This window comes from Myotis lucifugus, unplaced genomic scaffold, assembly GCF_000147115.1.
Source record: "Myotis lucifugus unplaced genomic scaffold, Myoluc2.0 scaffold_185, whole genome shotgun sequence".
In the NCBI taxonomy this organism is placed as follows: domain Eukaryota; kingdom Metazoa; phylum Chordata; class Mammalia; order Chiroptera; family Vespertilionidae; genus Myotis; species Myotis lucifugus.
This window is the reverse complement of record NW_005871233.1, coordinates 1,439,802-1,457,300: the sequence shown is the minus strand read 5'-3', so window position 1 is coordinate 1,457,300 and position 17,499 is coordinate 1,439,802. Positions and strand designations below refer to the sequence as shown.

Below are 17,499 nucleotides of genomic sequence, written 5' to 3'. Positions count from 1 at the left end.
GAGGAAGAAAGAGGAGAGGAAAGAAAGAGGAGAGGAAAGAAGAAAGAGGAGAGGAAAGAAGAAAAGAAAGAGAGGAAAGAAGAAAAGAAAGAGGAGAGGAAAGAAGAAAAGAAAGAGGAGAGGAAAGAAGAAAAGAAAGAGGAGAGGAAAGAAAGAAAGAAAGAAAGAAAGAAAGAAAGAAAGAAAGAAAGAAAGAAAGAAAGGAAAGAAAGAAAGAAAAGAAAGGAAAGAAAGGAAAGAAAGAAAGGAAAGAAAGGAAGAAAGAAAGAAAGAAAGAAAGAAAGAAAGAAAGAAAGAAAGAAAGAAAGAAAGAAAGAAAGAAAGAAAGAAAGAAAGAAAAGAAAGAAAGAAAAGAAAGAAAGAAGAGAAACCAGAGGCCACGCTGGCAGCGGCCACCAGAGACGGGAGAGGTCTGTTGGGTGAGCGGGTCCCTGCCCTGCAGCCCGATGAACAAACGGACATTTCCGAGCACCGGCCCGACCCACTGTGCGGGGCTCCACGCACAGGCCAGACGCGCTCGGCGGAGGGTGGGGGGCGCCAGGCTCAGGGCGCTCGCTACCCACAGCCGACTCCCGAGGCCATTTGGCGGTGACTCAAGGACCCCCTGATGCTAGATCATCACCCCCTTGGCCGGCGGGGTGAGCTGGGCTTCCGCCCTTGAGCACACGCTCCCCTTCCCGTCCAGAACCACTTGGGGGAGCCGAGGGGAAACAGAATGGGCGTGGGGCACGCCAACCAGCGGGGACCCAGGAGCCCTGCCCTTCGCGTCCCGCCCCCTCGCAGGGCACCTCGGTACAAGTCAGCCTGGGGGGGAGGGGCAGACGGGAGGCCGGTGACGCCCCATCCGCTCCCCAGCCCCGCCCCGCCCGAGCGTCTCTAGGCACCTGAGGCCGGGGAAGCACGGAGAGGTGGGGACCAGGGGGTAGGTGAGGGGGCCGGAGACACTGCATGCTCCACCTCCCGGCGCTCGGGTCTCCGACCGACCAGGCCTAAGGGGTCCCTTCCCGTCTGCAGAGGGACAGCTCCCTTAGATCCGCAGAGGGGGCACCAGGGAAGGCTTGAGCCCCTCAAAACTCCACCAGGTCACAGCTGCCCACCTTCTGCTCTGCAAAGTGCAGCTGCCAGACCGGCCAACCCCCCAGGAGATCGCACCCTCCACGGCGATCAGAAGGCGCCTGCCTCCCAGATCCGGGCCCGATCCGCCCAGGCCTCCGCCCCCGCCCCCGCCTCCCCCACGGTCGTTGTGCGCCCCCAGCCCGTGGGCTCCGATCTGAACTGCTTCCCCGTCCTCGGGAAGGAAACACTGACACACACCGTGCAGGCGCCCAGATGAGGGGCGAAGACTTTATTGCCATCAGCTCCAGGCTCCGGCGGCGGCTCAGAAGACCTTCACCGACTCCAGCTGCACGTCCCCGCCCACCTCCAGCAGCCGCACGCGCGCCGGCGGGGATGCGGTAGCGGAAGTGGTGATCTCCGCGTCGCCCACCACCGCCTGCGGGGCCGGGAAGGCGCTTCACTCAGGTGTCCGGGGCCACCCCGGGCTTCTTCCCACTCCCTCCCGCGCCCGGTGACCCCGTGCAACCGCGGAACCCGCCTGCCCAGGGCCCCGACGGAGGTGGGCGGATGTTCCTTCTAACCTAACCCCTGGTCCCGAGGGTGCCACGAGGGGCCAGTTGGCACCCGAGTGCTTTGTGGGTGTTGGAGTGCCTGTTGTTGGCGCGGACCCGGCGGCCGCTGCCTCGCTCCGGACGCGCAGATTTAAAGTGGCGAGCGGCGGGGCGGTGGGGGGTCTGCAGCGACCGCTCCCTCCGGGACGTGTGCCTGTGCCCTGTCTCCCAGCCCATCCCCGCCCCTATCCCGGAGGCCCGACCTCAGGTGCAAATGAGCAGGGAGCGGGGTCTGGGGTGGAAGTCGGGCCAGCCTCTGCGGGGGACACCCGCGCTCCGGGCACTACATTCGTGCTCGCTTTGCCCTTGTCCCTGCACACACCTGTCCTGCAGACGCCAGGAGCGGGCACCACGGGAGGGAGAGAGACTGAGGACACCTGCCCAGCTCTGTCCACGCCTTTGCTCCCCCCTCCACCAAGGGCCTGGCTGGCCTTGCCCAGCCCCAGGAGGGATGTGATCCCGGTGCCCATCCCTGTGGCAGAGACACACCTTGAAACCCTCTTCCGTGGCGATGAGGAGCACGTCGAAGGGCTGCCCACGCTGAAAGGGAAGACCGTGGCCGCGCTCCTCCTGGCCCCAGCCGCCGCGCTCCTTGGTGTTGAAGACCACTGTGGACTCGTCCATCCGGGGGTTGAAATGCAGCGCAGCCTCGGCGCCCTCCTCCTCGCTGCACAGCAGGTTCACGTGAAACCTGGGGAAGGGAAGGGGGTGGGGAGTGGCCAGGAGGAGATGTCAAGAGCCATGAAGCACCCAGACCAAGGCCAAGGGCCAATGAATTAAGACTCGCCATTGAACAAACGCAAGTTTACAGGGACCTGAGCATGTCACACCCCACAGAGGGAGGGGCTGTGGACTGGTACAGGGAACCCAGATGCCAGGCAGGCCAAACAACTTGCTGCACACACATCACCCAGCAAGGACTGTGATGCTGTGGCCTGGGTTGCCTTCATGCCCACAGAGCCTGGGAGTTGGCAAGGAGTCGTGGTGCTGATGGCCAGGGTGCTCGTGATTCCCAGGATGCCCCAGGTTCCCAGAGGGCTGGGAAGACTACCAGGGACCCAGTGGTCACAGGCACCCTAGGTCCCAGGAAGCCATACAATTGATTGCTTAGGCTCTCGGATGCCCAGGACTCGTCCAATCACAGGACACACTCCCAGAGTTCCTCGTGACTCCGTTTGGAGGTCCTAGAACTATAGGTAGGAGGCCTGAAATGGTCTTGGAACCCACAGACTCTTAGGGACCCGGCTCCAAAATCAGGGGACACATTTGTGGGAACACCAGATTCCAAAAGGTTGGTAATGGCCTGGGGATTCCAAACCCTGGCGGGCAAAGGTGGCCCTGGGGCCCTCACCTCTGGGCTGTAAGAAGCCAGAGCCAGCTGGGCTGAGGCCTCCTCGCACCCCCACCCCGTACCTCTGGAAACTGGGTCCCACTGGAGTCTCACCTGCGAGCCTTGTCGGGGACAACACCACGAATTCTCATCACGGTGCCCACTCTGACCCCCTCGGGCAACGAGGTCTTGTGTGGCACGTTCTGCAAGAGTCCGAGCGGGAGGGGATGAGTGAACCGGGGTACCAAGGTGGTGAGACAGATGGGTCAGCCCAGGTAGAAAACCACCAGGACCCAGACCAGCACAATCAGAGGAGAAAGGCACAGAGGGAAGCAAAGGGAGTCAGACACAGGCAAAGAGTTGTTAAGGGAAGCACTCAGGATTAACAGAAAAACATTCAGGGAGAGAAGCCAAGGGGACATGGGAGCATCGGGATGGGGGTGGGTGGGTCCACCCAAAAGGCAGCCCCCGGACACTTCACAGCACAGCTGACCGACCACCCACTTTCTCCTCTGAAACAGGAGACTTCAGCCAGGCCCCAGCCCCTCCCCTAGGCTGGTGCAACCTTGGGTCCAAGGCCCCCCAACCCTCAGACCCTAGAACACTCACAGAGCTCCCTGCCATGGCTGGGACGGTGGGACAGACAATGGTGGTGTCAGGTATGGCTGCTGGGACCTTAAGTTGAAAGCAGGTGTGGCTGGGCCTGATGACTCACCCCATGTCTTTCCAAATCCACCACCCACACCTGGCACAGACCCTGGCCCTGGGGCCAGGGTGGCCCAGCACCCTCTTCCTGGGGCCTCTCACCCTTCCCTCCATCCAGGCCCTTTTCCAGCCGCCATAGCCCAACACTCTAGAGAAATCCAGGCTAGGAAGGGTGGGGGTGGGGTGGGGGGAATGCTGAAAGGTGGCTCTGAAGTCAAGGAATAGGAAGGGTGGGGGAACTAGGCAGAAACCCCTCCTACAACCTAGCAGCCCTCCTGCAGGTGAATGGAAACTTTGGGTGGAGACAACCAGACTCAGCACCTGGTCCACACCTCCCCCCACACCCCCAGGCTTCCCAGGCACTCCCCACCCCCCTCACCACACAGGAGGCTCCCCAGGTGCTGGTGGAGCCAGTGCCTTGGGGACAGAGGATGGGCAGCTGCACTTAGAGGAAGGCACCAAGCTCCCCGTTTGGTGGTGGAGAAAGCGCAGGCTTAGAGAGGGGCAGCCTCTCCCCAAAGGCCTCTCAGTCAGGAAGGGCCCTGCCTGAGCTGGAGTCCAGGGCTGTGTGCCGAGGGCATGTCATCAGACTTTAAACATCGAGGACAGTGGGGCTTGAGGTTATAGGACCAACTGCTCAGGGTGGAGAGAGTCCCAGTGATGGACTCCATGGCTCTTACCAATGAGGTGGCCATGTCTGGTCCCTGTCTACTGCTACTGTATCCCAATGGCACATCTTCACCCAATTGCCTCATGTGGATGCACATTTCTTCACAGGCTGCCAACCTGCAAGTCCAAGCTTGACTTTGGTGTTGGGCCAGATTAATTCAGTCTGCTATCAGCTTGGTTTCTGGTTTATTCCTGATAGCTCAGATGTGCGCACCCTTGATGATTCTTACTCATTTGTGGAGATTATCTTCACATCAGTGCTGGAAATACATTTTCGAGAGCATGGTTCTTCATTTTTAAACAAGTAGTGAATGTACTTATTCACAGTACTGTATTCTCAAGCTCTACCTCACACTCATAAGTCGTGCGGATCTAACAGAATACTTCACCGAGTTTTGTCCAATACACAGGAGACCTGGGCAACCACCACCCCAATCCAGTTTCTTCCAGTCCCCGAAACAACGGCCCCCTCCACCCGCCCCAGAACACCATGTCACTGCTCAGCATTCAACAGCCTCCAAGTTCATTTGTCATGACATGAAGAAGAGCGGTGGCCAGCAGGCTGAGTGTGTTGGCTTCTGCAGCTCCTTCGGGAAAGAATTCTGCTGCTTGTACCCACGGTTGTTGTAGGAGTTGGATTCCACGCTCTGTCAACGGCAGTTTCTTGGAGACTTCAGGCTGCTTTTGTTCACAGCGGAGATAATCCAGGGACTGCTTTGGTTTGTATATACACTCACCAGTCACAGCACAGCGTTTACTGTATGATTCTATCCATACCAGGTCCCTGGAGTAGTCACATCCACAAGGACAGAAAGCAGAACGGTGTCTGCCACGGCCTGGGACAGGGGTGGGGAGCTAAGTCTAGTGGGAACAGAGCTGAGGTGGGGAAGGTGAAACAGCTGGAGATGCATGGTGGGATGGCTGCAGAACAATATGAAAGTACTTAATCGCACAGAGTGAACCACAGCCCATTCAAAAATGGTTACAAGGTGAATATTCCATTACTTATATTTTAACATAATAAAAACTTCATTTAGAAAAGACGTTGGCCCCACCCCCAAGTAAAGACCAATTCATGAAACCATTAGCTCAGAAGTATTCCTCTGATTCCACTCCAAGGTCACATATTCATGGTCTTTCCCCTTTTCCCTATCTGTACCTCCTCCAATGAGTGGTCTGCCATCCTGCACCCACACAGTGTTTCTTCCCCAGGGGACCCCTCCTGGCCTTGCTGGGTGAAGTACCTCTCAGTGGGCCTCACCCTTGAACCTCTTCCCTGCTCAGGGCTGGGCACCCCCTCTCCTGCTTCCTTCCTTACTCTCCAACCTCACACCCTGAGGGTCAGCCCGCTCCTTACCTGCTCCTCTGACGCCCCAGCTGGATGCAGCCCCCAGGGAAAAGGTGGCCCCTCAGGCCCCATGGGCTCCGCCCCCTAAGGAGGCAGCCCTTGCTCACCCACCTAAAGGCTGTAGGACCCAATAGTCCAGCAGAGGAAGGAAAGGAAGAAGCAGAGGAGGAGCAACAGGTATTCACAACCACAGCGTGAAAATTACAAGAATTCATTATGACTTGGAGACTTTTTTGGACGATGGAAATACTTCAAATTTAATCTAAAGCAAAATTCCCATGAAGCCTAAAATATGTAAGAAAGTATAACAAAATCAGTTTATCAAGCAAAAAAGAAAACACAACAGAAAAGGATTACTTCCTATATTTATAAATAGAACTTAAGGCTTCCTCGATTAAGAAAAACGTCAGGTTTTAGAATTTTTTTTTAATTGGAAAATTCATTTACAAAACCAAAGCAGTCCCTGGATTATCTCCGCTGTGAACAAAAGCAGCCTGAAGTCTCCAAGAAACTGCCGTTGACAGAGCGTGGAATCCAACTCCTACAACAACCGTGGGTACAAGCAGCAGAATTCTTTCCCGAAGGAGCTGCAGAAGCCAACACACTCAGCCTGCTGGCCACCGCTCTTCTTCATGTCATGACAAATGAACTTGGAGGCTGTTGAATGCTGAGCAGTGACATGGTGTCCTGGGGCGGGTGGAGGGGGCCGTTGTTTCGGGGACTGGAAGAAACTGGATTGGGGTGGTGGTTGCCCAGGTCTCCTGTGTATTGGACAAAACTCGGTGAAGTATTCTGTTAGATCCGCACGACTTATGAGTGTGAGGTAGAGCTTGAGAATACAGTACTGTGAATAAGTACATTCACTACTTGTTTAAAAATGAAGAACCATGCTCTCGAAAATGTATTTCCAGCACTGATGTGAAGATAATCTCCACAAATGAGTAAGAATCATCAAGGGTGCGCACATCTGAGCTATCAGGAATAAACCAGAAACCAAGCTGATAGCAGACTGAATTAATCTGGCCCAACACCAAAGTCAAGCTTGGACTTGCAGGTTGGCAGCCTGTGAAGAAATGTGCATCCACATGAGGCAATTGGGTGAAGATGTGCCATTGGGATACAGTAGCAGTAGACAGGGACCAGACATGGCCACCTCATTGGTAAGAGCCATGGAGTCCATCACTGGGACTCTCTCCACCCTGAGCAGTTGGTCCTATAACGTCAAGCCCCACTGTCCTCGATGTTTAAAGTCTGATGACATGCCCTTGGCACACAGCCCTGGACTCCAGCTCAGGCAGGGCCCTTCCTGACTGAGAGGCCTTTGGGGAGAGGCTGCCCCTCTCTAAGCCTGCGCTTGCTCCACCACCAAACGGGGAGCTTGCGCCTTCCTCTAAGTGCAGCTGCCCATCCTCTGTCCCCAAGGCACTGGCTCCACCAGCACCTGGGGAGCCTCCTGTGTGGTGAGAGGGGTGGGGAGTGCCTGGGAAGCCTGGGGGTGTGGGGGGAGGTGTGGACCAGGTGCTGAGTCTGGTTGTCTCCACCCAAAGTTGCCATTCTACCATGCTCGAGCAGACCTGCAGGAGGGCTGCTAGGTTGTAGGAGGGGTTTCTGCCTAGTTCCCCCACCCTTCCTATTCCTTGTCTTCAGAGCCACCTTTCAGCATTCCCCCCACCCCACCCCCACCCTTCCTAGCCTGGATTTCTCTAGAGTGTTGGGCTATGGCGGCTGGAAAAGGGCCTGGATGGAGGGAAGGGTGAGAGGCCCCAGGAAGAGGGTGCTGGGCCACCCTGGCCCCAGGGCCAGGGTCTGTGCCAGGTGTGGGTGGTGGATTTGGAAAGACATGGGGTGAGTCATCAGGCCCAGCCACACCTGCTTTCAACTTAAGGTCCCAGCAGCCATACCTGACACCACCATTGTCTGTCCCACCGTCCCAGCCATGGCAGGGAGCTCTGTGAGTGTTCTAGGGTCTGAGGGTTGGGGGGCCTTGGACCCAAGGTTGCACCAGCCTAGGGGAGGGGCTGGGGCCTGGCTGAAGTCTCCTGTTTCAGAGGAGAAAGTGGGTGGTCGGTCAGCTGTGCTGTGAAGTGTCCGGGGGCTGCCTTTTGGGTGGACCCACCCACCCCCATCCCGATGCTCCCATGTCCCCTTGGCTTCTCTCCCTGAATATTTTTCTGTTAATCCTGAGTGCTTCCCTTAACAACTCTTTGCCTGTGTCTGACTCCCTTTGCTTCCCTCTGTGCCTTTCTCCTCTCTGATTGTGCTGGTCTGGGTCCTGGTGGTTTTCTACCTGGGCTGACCCATCTGTCTCACCACCTTGGTACCCCGGTTCACTCATCCCCTCCCGCTCGGACTCTTGCAGAACGTGCCACACAAGACCTCGTTGCCCGAGGGGGTCAGAGTGGGCACCGTGATGAGAATTCGTGGTGTTGTCCCCGACAAGGCTCGCAGGTGAGACTCCAGTGGGACCCAGTTTCCAGAGGTACGGGGTGGGGGTGCGAGGAGGCCTCAGCCCAGCTGGCTCTGGCTTCTTACAGCCCAGAGGTGAGGGCCCCAGGGCCACCTTTGCCCGCCAGGGTTTGGAATCCCCAGGCCATTACCAACCTTTTGGAATCTGGTGTTCCCACAAATGTGTCCCCTGATTTTGGAGCCGGGTCCCTAAGAATCTGTGGGTTCCAAGACCATTTCAGGCCTCCTACCTATAGTTCTAGGACCTCCAAACGGAGTCACGAGGAACTCTGGGAGTGTGTCCCGTGATTGGATGCGTCCTGGGCATCCGAGAGCCTAAGCAATCAATTGTATGGCTTCCTGGGACCTAGGGTGCCTGTGACCACTGGGTCCCTGGTAGCCTTCCCAGCCCTCTGGGAACTGGGGGCATCCTGGGAATCACGAGCACCCTGGCCATCAGCACCACGACTCCTTGCCAACTCCCAGGCTCTGTGGGCATGAAGGCAACCCAGGCCACAGCATCACAGTCCTTGCTGGGTGATGTGTGTGCAGCAAGTTGTTTGGCCTGCCTGGCATCTGGGTTCCCTGTACCAGTCCACAGCCCCTCCCTCTGTGGGGTGTGACATACTCAGGTCCCTGTAAACTTGGGTTTGTTCATTGGCGAGTCTTAATTCATTGGCCCTTGGCCTTGGTCTGGGTGCTTCATGGCTCTTGACATCTCCTCCTGGCCACTCCCCACCCCCTTCCCTTCCCCAGGTTTCACGTGAACCTGCTGTGCAGCGAGGAGGAGGGCGCCGAGGCTGCGCTGCATTTCAACCCCCGGATGGACGAGTCCACAGTGGTCTTCAACACCAAGGAGCGCGGCGGCTGGGGCCAGGAGGAGCGCGGCCACGGTCTTCCCTTTCAGCGTGGGCAGCCCTTCGACGTGCTCCTCATCGCCACGGAAGAGGGTTTCAAGGTGTGTCTCTGCCACAGGGATGGGCACCGGGATCACATCCCTCCTGGGGCTGGGCAAGGCCAGCCAGGCCCTTGGTGGAGGGGGGAGCAAAGGCGTGGACAGAGCTGGGCAGGTGTCCTCAGTCTCTCCCTCCCGTGGTGCCCGCTCCTGGCGTCTGCAGGACAGGTGTGTGCAGGGACAAGGGCAAAGCGAGCACGAATGTAGTGCCCGGAGCGCGGGTGTCCCCCGCAGAGGCTGGCCCGACTTCCACCCCAGACCCCGCTCCCTGCTCATTTGCACCTGACGCCGGGGCTCCGGGACAGGGGCGGGGATGGGCTGGGAGACAGGGCACAGGCACACGTCCCGGAGGGAGCGGTCGCTGCAGACCCCCCAGCCCCCCGCCGCTCGCCACTTTAAATCTGCGCGTCCGGAGCGAGGCAGCGGCCGCCGGGTCCGCGCCAACAACAGGCACTCCAACACCCACAAAGCACTCGGGTGCCAACTGGTCCCTCGTGGCACCCTCGGGACCAGGGGTTAGGTTAGAAGGAACATCCGCCCACCTCCCGTCGGGGCCCTGGGCCGGCGGGTTTCGCGGTTGCGGAGGTCACCGGGCGCGGGAGGGAGTGGGAAGAAGCCCATGGTGGCCCCGGACACCTGAGTGAAGCGCCTTCCGGCCCCGCAGGCGGTGGTGGGCGACGCGGAGATCCACCACTTCCGCTACCGCATCCCGCCGGCGCGCGTGCGGCTGCTGGAGGTGGGCGGGGACGTGCAGCTGGAGTCGGTGAAGGTCTTCTGAGCCGCCGCCGGAGCCTGGAGCTGATGGCAATAAAGTCTTCGCCCCTCATCTGGGCGCCTGCACGGTGTGTGTCAGTGTTTCCTTCCCGAGGACGGGGAAGCAGTTCAGATCGGAGCCCACGGGCTGGGGGCGCACAGCGACCGCTGCGGAGGCGGGGGCGGAGGCCTGGGCGGAGGCCTGGGCGGATCCGGGCGGGATCTGCGAGGCAGGTGCCTTCTGATGCGGTGGGAGGGTCGCGATCTGCAGGGGCGGGTTTTCCGGTCTGGCAGCCACACTTTGTAAAACCACAGGCTTGGTCCTTGAATGCCCGGACCGGGGAGATGGTACTTGAAATCTATCAGCTCTCCGCTCCTACCCTCTGGTCCCCACCTCTCGGTGCTTCCCTGGCCTCTGGGTGCCTGAGGCATTCGGGCGTGGCGGGGCTGGAGAGCAGATGGGGCGTCGCTGGCCTCCCATCGGGACAATCCCCCACCCGCGAGCGCCCCGGGGCAGACGCGTACCTAAGTGGCAGGTTCCCTCCGGAGGGGGCGGGGACGCAATAGGCTGAGCTCCTGGTTCCGGGGGTGGGCCCCATGCCCACACTTCTCCCCCTCGGTTCTCCCACGTGGCTCTTGGAGGGGAAGGGAAGCGTTCGCTCAGCTCACCCCCGACCTCCAAGGGGGTGATTATCTGGTGTGTGTGTGAGGGGGGGGGGGGTCGCTGGGTAACCACCAAGTGGCCTTTAGGATGGGGGTAGCCGGGACCACGCCAGCGTCCTGGGCCCCTCAACCTCCCAGAGGCTCTCGGATCGGCTGTGGATGGAACCCGGGAGTCCAGCTGTAGCACGATACGCCCTGGGCCTGGCGCCTCGGGAAGTTAGTGACTTGTCATCCCCTCTTGGCCGCTAGGGACATTGCAATCTTTTTGTTTGTTTATTTGTTTGTATTTTTATTCATTTCAGAGAGGAAGAGAGAGAGAGAGAGAGAGAGAGAGAGAGAGAGAGAGAGAGAGAGATCCGTGATAACAGAATAATTGATTGGCTGCCTGGTCCCCTACTGGGAATAGAGCCCGCAACCCGGGCATGCGCCCTGACCGGGATGGAACCTGGACCCTTCAGTCCGGAGGCTGAGGCTCTATCCACTGAGCAAACCGGCCAGGGCCATCTTAGCCGTCTGCAGGAGCCTGTTTTACCTGGGTTTCCCGCGGAGGAGGGTAAATCCTGTGGGACCCCGAAGCCTGGGAGCGGCTGGAGTTGTGTAGCCCTTTATTAGCAACCAAAATAGAAGGTCCACCTGTACCGCCCTCTCTTCTGAATATATTTCTGGGTGGGCAGTTGGAGTTAGGGGTCCCCCTTGTTCAGTAGGAAACCTGAGAAAGTCTGGCATTCCCTGGTACTCAGGAATCATGCTTATGTGAATTAATTTTTAGTTTGTCTGTGTCATGTAGTTTTTGAACATTGAAATAAATTTGTAAAAATAACATCCATACAGTACAAATTTCAGATAGTGATTATGTAGTGACCTATGTGTTAATTTCCTGTTTTTCACCTCTGTTTTACCGTGTATATAGTGCAGAATATTATTTTCTTTCTTTTGAGTTGTGTAGCCCTTTATTAGCAGCCAAAATAGAAGGTATCTGTTGCACAACATGGGAGTAATTGACTATAACTGGAGATTTATTATATTCTAATACAAGTAATTTATAAATGCAATTTCATTATTAAAAAGCTCCCACCTTTTGAGTTTGTGTACAATTTGCAAAACTCTTTTGAAAGCAGAATATACATGCATAAGTTGCAGAATGCAAGTTCAGGGTATGGTAAATACAGGTTATTTTTTTTTAAAACTGCCACAACTGGGCCATTACATTGCCATTTTTGAAATATGTTTTTTAATCGATTTTTTAAAAATTATTTTATTTTATATTATAGTTTGCATTCAACACTATTTTAAAAATATGTTTTTACTGATTTTTAGAGAGAGAGGAAGGGAGAGGGATAGAGAGATAGAAACATCGATGAGAGAGAAACATCATCGATCGGCTGTCTCCTATATGCATCCCTACTGGGGATGGAGCCCACAACCTAGGAATATGCCCTGATTTGGAATCAAACTGGCTACCTCTTGGTTCCTGGATTGACACTCAATCGCTGAGCCACACCAGCTGGGCACATTGCCATTTTTTAAAAATAAAAATATTCCATGCCAGTCTTCCTTCCCTTGCTCTAAACTATAAAGTATTTTTTAATGAGTTGAAATTAAAGAAGACCTACACCTATTAGAAAAGAAGAAAATTCTATTGGTTTGAGGTTCCAGAATCCCCCAAACCAGGACCAGAATATTGGTAAGGGTTAGGCTGAGACCTGGAACAGTACGAGTAAGTGCAGGTGGCATCCCTGAGGAATCAGAGCTTCAGTGGACTGTGAGTGCTCCAGCAGCATAACTCACCAGTTTCCACACTGACTTGACTGGCATAATTCAAAAGAAAAAGATCATGTTCATTCCATTCTTTTGGAGTGCTGTGATAGCATTCAATAGCACCCCAATGGGATATCTTCTGCATATAGTTTTATTGTATTTCTTCAAGTAATTGCTAAAAGATACAAGGTCTAATTGTTTTATTATATTCATATCCATTTTATGTAGATGTTCAATGACTCTATAAGTCTCCTTCTGGGATTCATCATAGTAACTGTAATGGAAACTTTGACTCAAATGGCAGAAATCAGAAGAAACCACAAAGAGATTACCAGGATCCACTAGATATTTACTGAAGAGTTTTCCAAATTCCATCCTTTTGACTCACTTAGAGCTCCAACCAGGATAGAAATAATGGTAAACTCATCTTATAGCTTTTCATGGCTTTAGCTATGTAAGGCAAATGCATTTCAACACTGTGTTTTCCTTCATCTGTCTGCAGAGACATGCGTTCAAACATTCCTGTCTTCCATAGTTCCATATGTATATTTTAGTAGAAGACAAACTTCATTTTTTAAAAATTGATTTTGAGAGAGAGAGAAACATCAACCAGTGGCCTCCTGTATGGACCCCGACCAGGAATCAAACCCACAACCTGGACATGTGACCTGACTGGGAATCAAACCAGCAACCTTTCAGTGTACTGGAGGATGCTCAACCAACTGAGGCACACTGGCCAGGGCTAAATCTTTATTTATTGATTTTATTTATTTATTTAGAGAGGAGAAGAGGGGGAGGGAGAGAGAGAGAAAGAGACATCAATTTTGTTCCACTTATTAATGAATTCATTGGTTGATTCTTGACCAGAATCGAGCCTGCAATCTTTTTTTTAACTTTTTAAATTTTATTTCTTAAAGTATTACAAAGAGTATTACACATGTCTCCTTTTTTTCTCCCCCTTGACATTCCCCCGGCTTCCCCCACCCCGCAGTGTCTTGTGTCCATTAGTTATTCTCATATGCATGCATATAAGTCTTTCGGTTGATCTCCTACTCCCCCCAACCTCCCCAGGGTTCCCACTGTAGTTTGACATTCTGCTCAATGCTGCTCTGCCTCTGTATCCATTTTTGTTCATCAGTCTATAATGTTTCTTATTATTCATAAATGAGTGAGTTAATGTGGTATTTTTCTCAGCTTCCCAGGGGCCGTCTCAGCCTCACGGGGCTGTCTCAGCTTCACATGGGCTGTCTCAACCTCACATGGGCCGTTTCAGCCTCACCGGGGCCATTTCAACCTCACCGGGGCCGTTTCAACCACACTGGGATAGTCTCGGCCTCACCAGGGCCGTCTCGATCTCACTGGTGCCATCTCGACCTCACCGGGGCCGTCTCAACCTCACCGGGGCCGTCGCAGCCTCACCGGGGCCATCCCAGCCTCACTGGGTCCATCTCAGCCTCACTGGAGCTGTCTCGACCTCACAGGGGCCGTCTCAACCTCACCGGGGCCGTTTCAACCTCACCGGGGCCATTTCAGCCTCACAGGGGCCGTTTCAACCTCACCGGGGCCGTCTCACCCTCACCGGGGCCGTCTCACCCTCACCGGGGCCGTCTCACCCTCACCGGGGCCATTTCTGCCTCACTGGGGCCGTTTCAGCCTCACTGGGCTCATTTCAACCTCACCGGGGCCGTTTCAACCTCACCGGGGCAGTTGCAACCTCACTGGGGCCGCTGCAACCTCACCGGGGCCAATTCAACCTCACCGGGGCCGTCTCACCCTCACCGGGGCCGTCTCACCCTCACCGGGGCCATTTCTGCCTCACTGGGGCTGTTTCAACCTTACTGGGGCGTGTCAACCCCACCGGGGCTGTCCCACCCCCACTGAGGCCGTCCCAGCCTTACCGGGGCCGCCTCAGCCTCACCGGGGCTGTCCCAGCCTCTCGGGGGCCACCTCAGCCCTCTGGGGGCCGCCTCGGCCTCATGGGGGCCGTCTCAGCGAAACGAAGTTTGGCATTCTGTCCTTTGTTGGGCGGCTCCTTGCTGGACAAAATCTCCAGGCGTTCCTGGTGGCTGAATATCTGGTATGCTTGCTTGGATTTCATTTTCTACCAAGTGCACAGACTGCCTGTCTGCTGTCTCCCAGTATCCCATGTGAGACTGGATCTGTTGTGCCTGCCTGTGCGTTTGCTGGTACAGCGGTTCCACGTCGCCGGCCCAGCTGTGTCCGGCTCCAGCTTCCTCTGAACCTGATTCTGCTTCTTTATTGTGTCCCTTATGTATGCGAGGAGTTGAAATCTGCATTCTGCTGGGGTGGCCTGCAAAAGCGTCAGTGGTTCTCTTTGTGTCACTAGCACAGCTTGGTTGAGGATGTAATTTGAGTAGGGTGGGGTCCCCGGGAATCACCAGGGCGGGGCCAAGGGCAATGGCGTCTCTGCGTCTATTCGCCTCTCCGCGACTCAGCAACTCGCATCCCTGAGTGCTGGCGAGCAGTTCCGCGAGACAGCCACTCGCGATCTCCGGGTCGTTGCAAGGCTGTCCCGCTTCTCCCCGTAGGGTTCTGGGAGCTTAGTATCCCGCCCCAACCACGCTCAGTGGATTTGATAGTCTGCATCCCCTTCTGGTTGAAAAAAACCGCGCATCCAGTTGCAGCCAGCCTGGCGCGCGATTCCGTAACTCCGCTCTTGGAGCCTCTGCACAACCTACTCAGTCTCAATGCTCTTCTTTCTTCCCTTCCAGTTGTAGAGCTTCCACTGGGCCAGCTTTCCCATGGTTCTGAATGACAGCTGTTCTTTTATAGTTGGTAGTCTCGATGTTGTTGTGGGAGACAGCACGCACAGGTCTGTACCTTACACCGCCATCTTGGTTCTCCCCGAGCCTGCAATCTTGTAGCTGGTGGATGCTCTAACCAACTGAGCTGTCTGGCCAAGGCCCCTGTAAATCTTTTTATCAATATGAAGGTCATACAGAGGTGTTCTATATATATCTACATTGGAAAGTGCACATGGAGAGAGGAGCACAAGACAAGAAGGCCTGAGAATGCAAATTCTCTGGGTAATGGATCCACTTGTTTATAAGCATGAGTAGCACAAAGCCCACAGTAGTATATCCTGCATGGGTGCAGCAATGCTCTAGCAGGTCTTTTCGTAGACTGTACTTGTGAAAGCCAACCCTCTAGTGGCACGTTCAGCTGCGGTCTGGAGGCTGTGTACCAGTTTCCAGCGTGATTGGCTTCCTGGCAGACCTCGTGGTTGGATGTCTTGGCACCAGTGCCACCTCTGGTGCATGAGAGTGAATGAGAAGTCAGTGGCCCAGATGCTCTTTTTTGAACAAAATAGAGTAAAGTATTTGAAGGTGAAGAGGCAGTGTGTTGGCAACTTATTCATAAATGGCTCAGGAAAATTACTGAAGTTTGCACTGTATTTAAAACTTTTTATTTGTCACTTAAAATATATATAGTATTAATCTATATCATATATGTATGATATGACCTTATATATAGAACCCCCTAAAGATTCCCTCCAAAATTGTTAAAACAAAAAACTTGTTAAACAAATTTTGCAAAGTCCAGGATATGTAGTCAACATACAATAATCAATTGCATTTTCCAATATTAATAATGAAGAATTTGAAAATGAGATTAAGGAAACAATGTCCATTTATAATAGCACCAAAAAGAATAAACTACTTAGAAATTAATCAAGGAGGTGAAAGACGTACAATGAAAATAAGAAAACATTGCTGAAAGACATTAAAGACATAAATAAATGAAAAGACATTCCATTTTAATGGGCTGGGAGACACTATTCTTAAAATGTTAATAATGATTTTTTGACAAAATAGAAAAATCCATCTTAAAATTCATATGGATTTTAAAGAAAAACTGAATAGAGAAAATCTCGAAGAAGAACATGGCTGAAGGACTCAGACTTCTTTATAGAAAAACTATTACAGGCCGAGAAAACCAAAATGGTGGCAGAAGTAAATGCCTATATCATTGCCTCCCACACCCACATCAAAATTACAACTAAAATACAGATCAACCATCATCCAGAACTGCCTGAAAGCTAGCTGAGTGGAAGTCCTACAACTAGAGAAGTAAAGAAGAAAGCACTCTGAGACTGGTAGGAGGGGCGGAGGCATGGAACTGGCTGTACCGATACCCACATTTGGCATTTTAATTGGGAGAAAGATCATCTCTGTGGAGGCACCTATGAGGAGCAAGGGGTCCTAGCCCCACACCAGACCCCCATCCTAGGCTCCCAGAGCTGGGAAGTGAAGTCCTCATAACTATGGGCTCAGTGGGGATTGGGGCTCAGTGACACAGAGGCTGCTGGAGACTCAGGTGTTCCTTTTAAAGGACCAACACACACAAGGTCCCGCTTCCTCTGAGCTCCAACACCAGGGCGAGGCTCTGGGGGACCCAGACACATACGAGGAGGAACTGGATTGTCTGGCATCAGGGCAGGAAATTGGGGCGGCATTCTTCCAGATGGAGGTACTCGCAGGGGTCATTGTTCCCATGCTGAGACCTCCCTGGTCACAGGGCTGAATGTCAGCCATATCTATTTGCTCTGCCCTGGTGATTCCCTGAGAGCCTGCCCCATCCAATTTATAACCCCACCCAATCTGTTTGCAGTGACTTTTGCATATGAATAGCCTGTCCTTGGTCAGGCTTCAGACATTGCTAAAATCTCTCAAACAAACTGCAGCTGGGTTAGCATGACCTTATCAATATAAGGCCCAAGACCCTACATTAGCACCAGCTTGCCTTGTTTCACAGCTGGGCCTTGCCTGGGCACCTCCAAGCCCCATACAAGTAGCTCCTGCAGGGTGGCCCTAGGCAGTGGCTGACTTTGCATCTCCCTGGAGGCTCTGGAACCAATGTACCCACTGAACAGCTTCAGAGCATAGCAGATTACAACCTACACATCCACAAGTGACACTCAATGGTCAGACTCAGTGAGCACCAAAGCCTCGCTGATGCAAGTCCTGATCCATAGGGGTGTTTCCTGTGCAGCAGCTCTCCCATGTAGCCGCAGCTGGTCCTCACAGCCAATTGGCCTGGAGGTCAATTCCTCCCAGTGATGCTCAATTATGACTGTGCACATAGCCCACACAAGGACTCACCTGGAATGCCCAGCTCAGGTGTCTGAGCCACTGGGCCCTATAGGACACAGACTGTATCCTATAGCGCCCAGTGCTCAGACACC

General features: G+C 54.1%; 2 protein-coding genes and 1 pseudogene across 2 annotated transcripts; 1 reads left to right on the top strand and 2 right to left on the bottom strand.

Moving 5' to 3' along the window:
- Positions 1-1,316: 1,316 nt before the first annotated feature.
- Positions 1,317-3,791, bottom strand: LOC102441638 (galectin-7). Its single transcript, XM_006096675.3, has 4 exons — positions 3,607-3,791; positions 3,112-3,200; positions 2,157-2,358; positions 1,317-1,492 (listed from the first exon to the last, which is right to left on the bottom strand). The coding sequence occupies exons 1-4, from the start codon at positions 3,619-3,621 to the stop codon at positions 1,379-1,381; spliced, it is 420 nt and encodes a 139-aa protein (XP_006096737.1). The 5' UTR covers positions 3,622-3,791; the 3' UTR covers positions 1,317-1,378.
- Positions 3,792-7,559: 3,768 nt separating this feature from the next.
- Positions 7,560-9,959, top strand: LGALS7 (galectin 7). Its single transcript, XM_006096672.3, has 4 exons — positions 7,560-7,670; positions 8,079-8,167; positions 8,921-9,122; positions 9,784-9,959. Exons 1-4 carry the CDS (start codon positions 7,656-7,658, stop codon positions 9,895-9,897), a joined length of 420 nt encoding a protein of 139 aa, XP_006096734.1. The 5' UTR covers positions 7,560-7,655; the 3' UTR covers positions 9,898-9,959.
- A 2,394-nt stretch (positions 9,960-12,353) lies between these two features.
- Positions 12,354-17,499, bottom strand: part of LOC102437911 — a 23,285-nt pseudogene continuing 18,139 nt past the window's right edge.

Excerpts from the sequence above, each read along its gene's own strand:
- LGALS7 (XM_006096672.3), top strand. Across the intron at positions 8,168-8,920 it reads GTCCCCGACAAGGCTCGCAG|GTTTCACGTGAACCTGCTGT; the intron begins GTGAGACTCCAG and ends TCCCTTCCCCAG. Across the intron at positions 9,123-9,783 it reads CCACGGAAGAGGGTTTCAAG|GCGGTGGTGGGCGACGCGGA; the intron begins GTGTGTCTCTGC and ends CCGGCCCCGCAG.
- LOC102441638 (XM_006096675.3), bottom strand. Across the intron at positions 2,359-3,111 it reads GTCCCCGACAAGGCTCGCAG|GTTTCACGTGAACCTGCTGT; the intron begins GTGAGACTCCAG and ends TCCCTTCCCCAG. Across the intron at positions 1,493-2,156 it reads CCACGGAAGAGGGTTTCAAG|GCGGTGGTGGGCGACGCGGA; the intron begins GTGTGTCTCTGC and ends CCGGCCCCGCAG.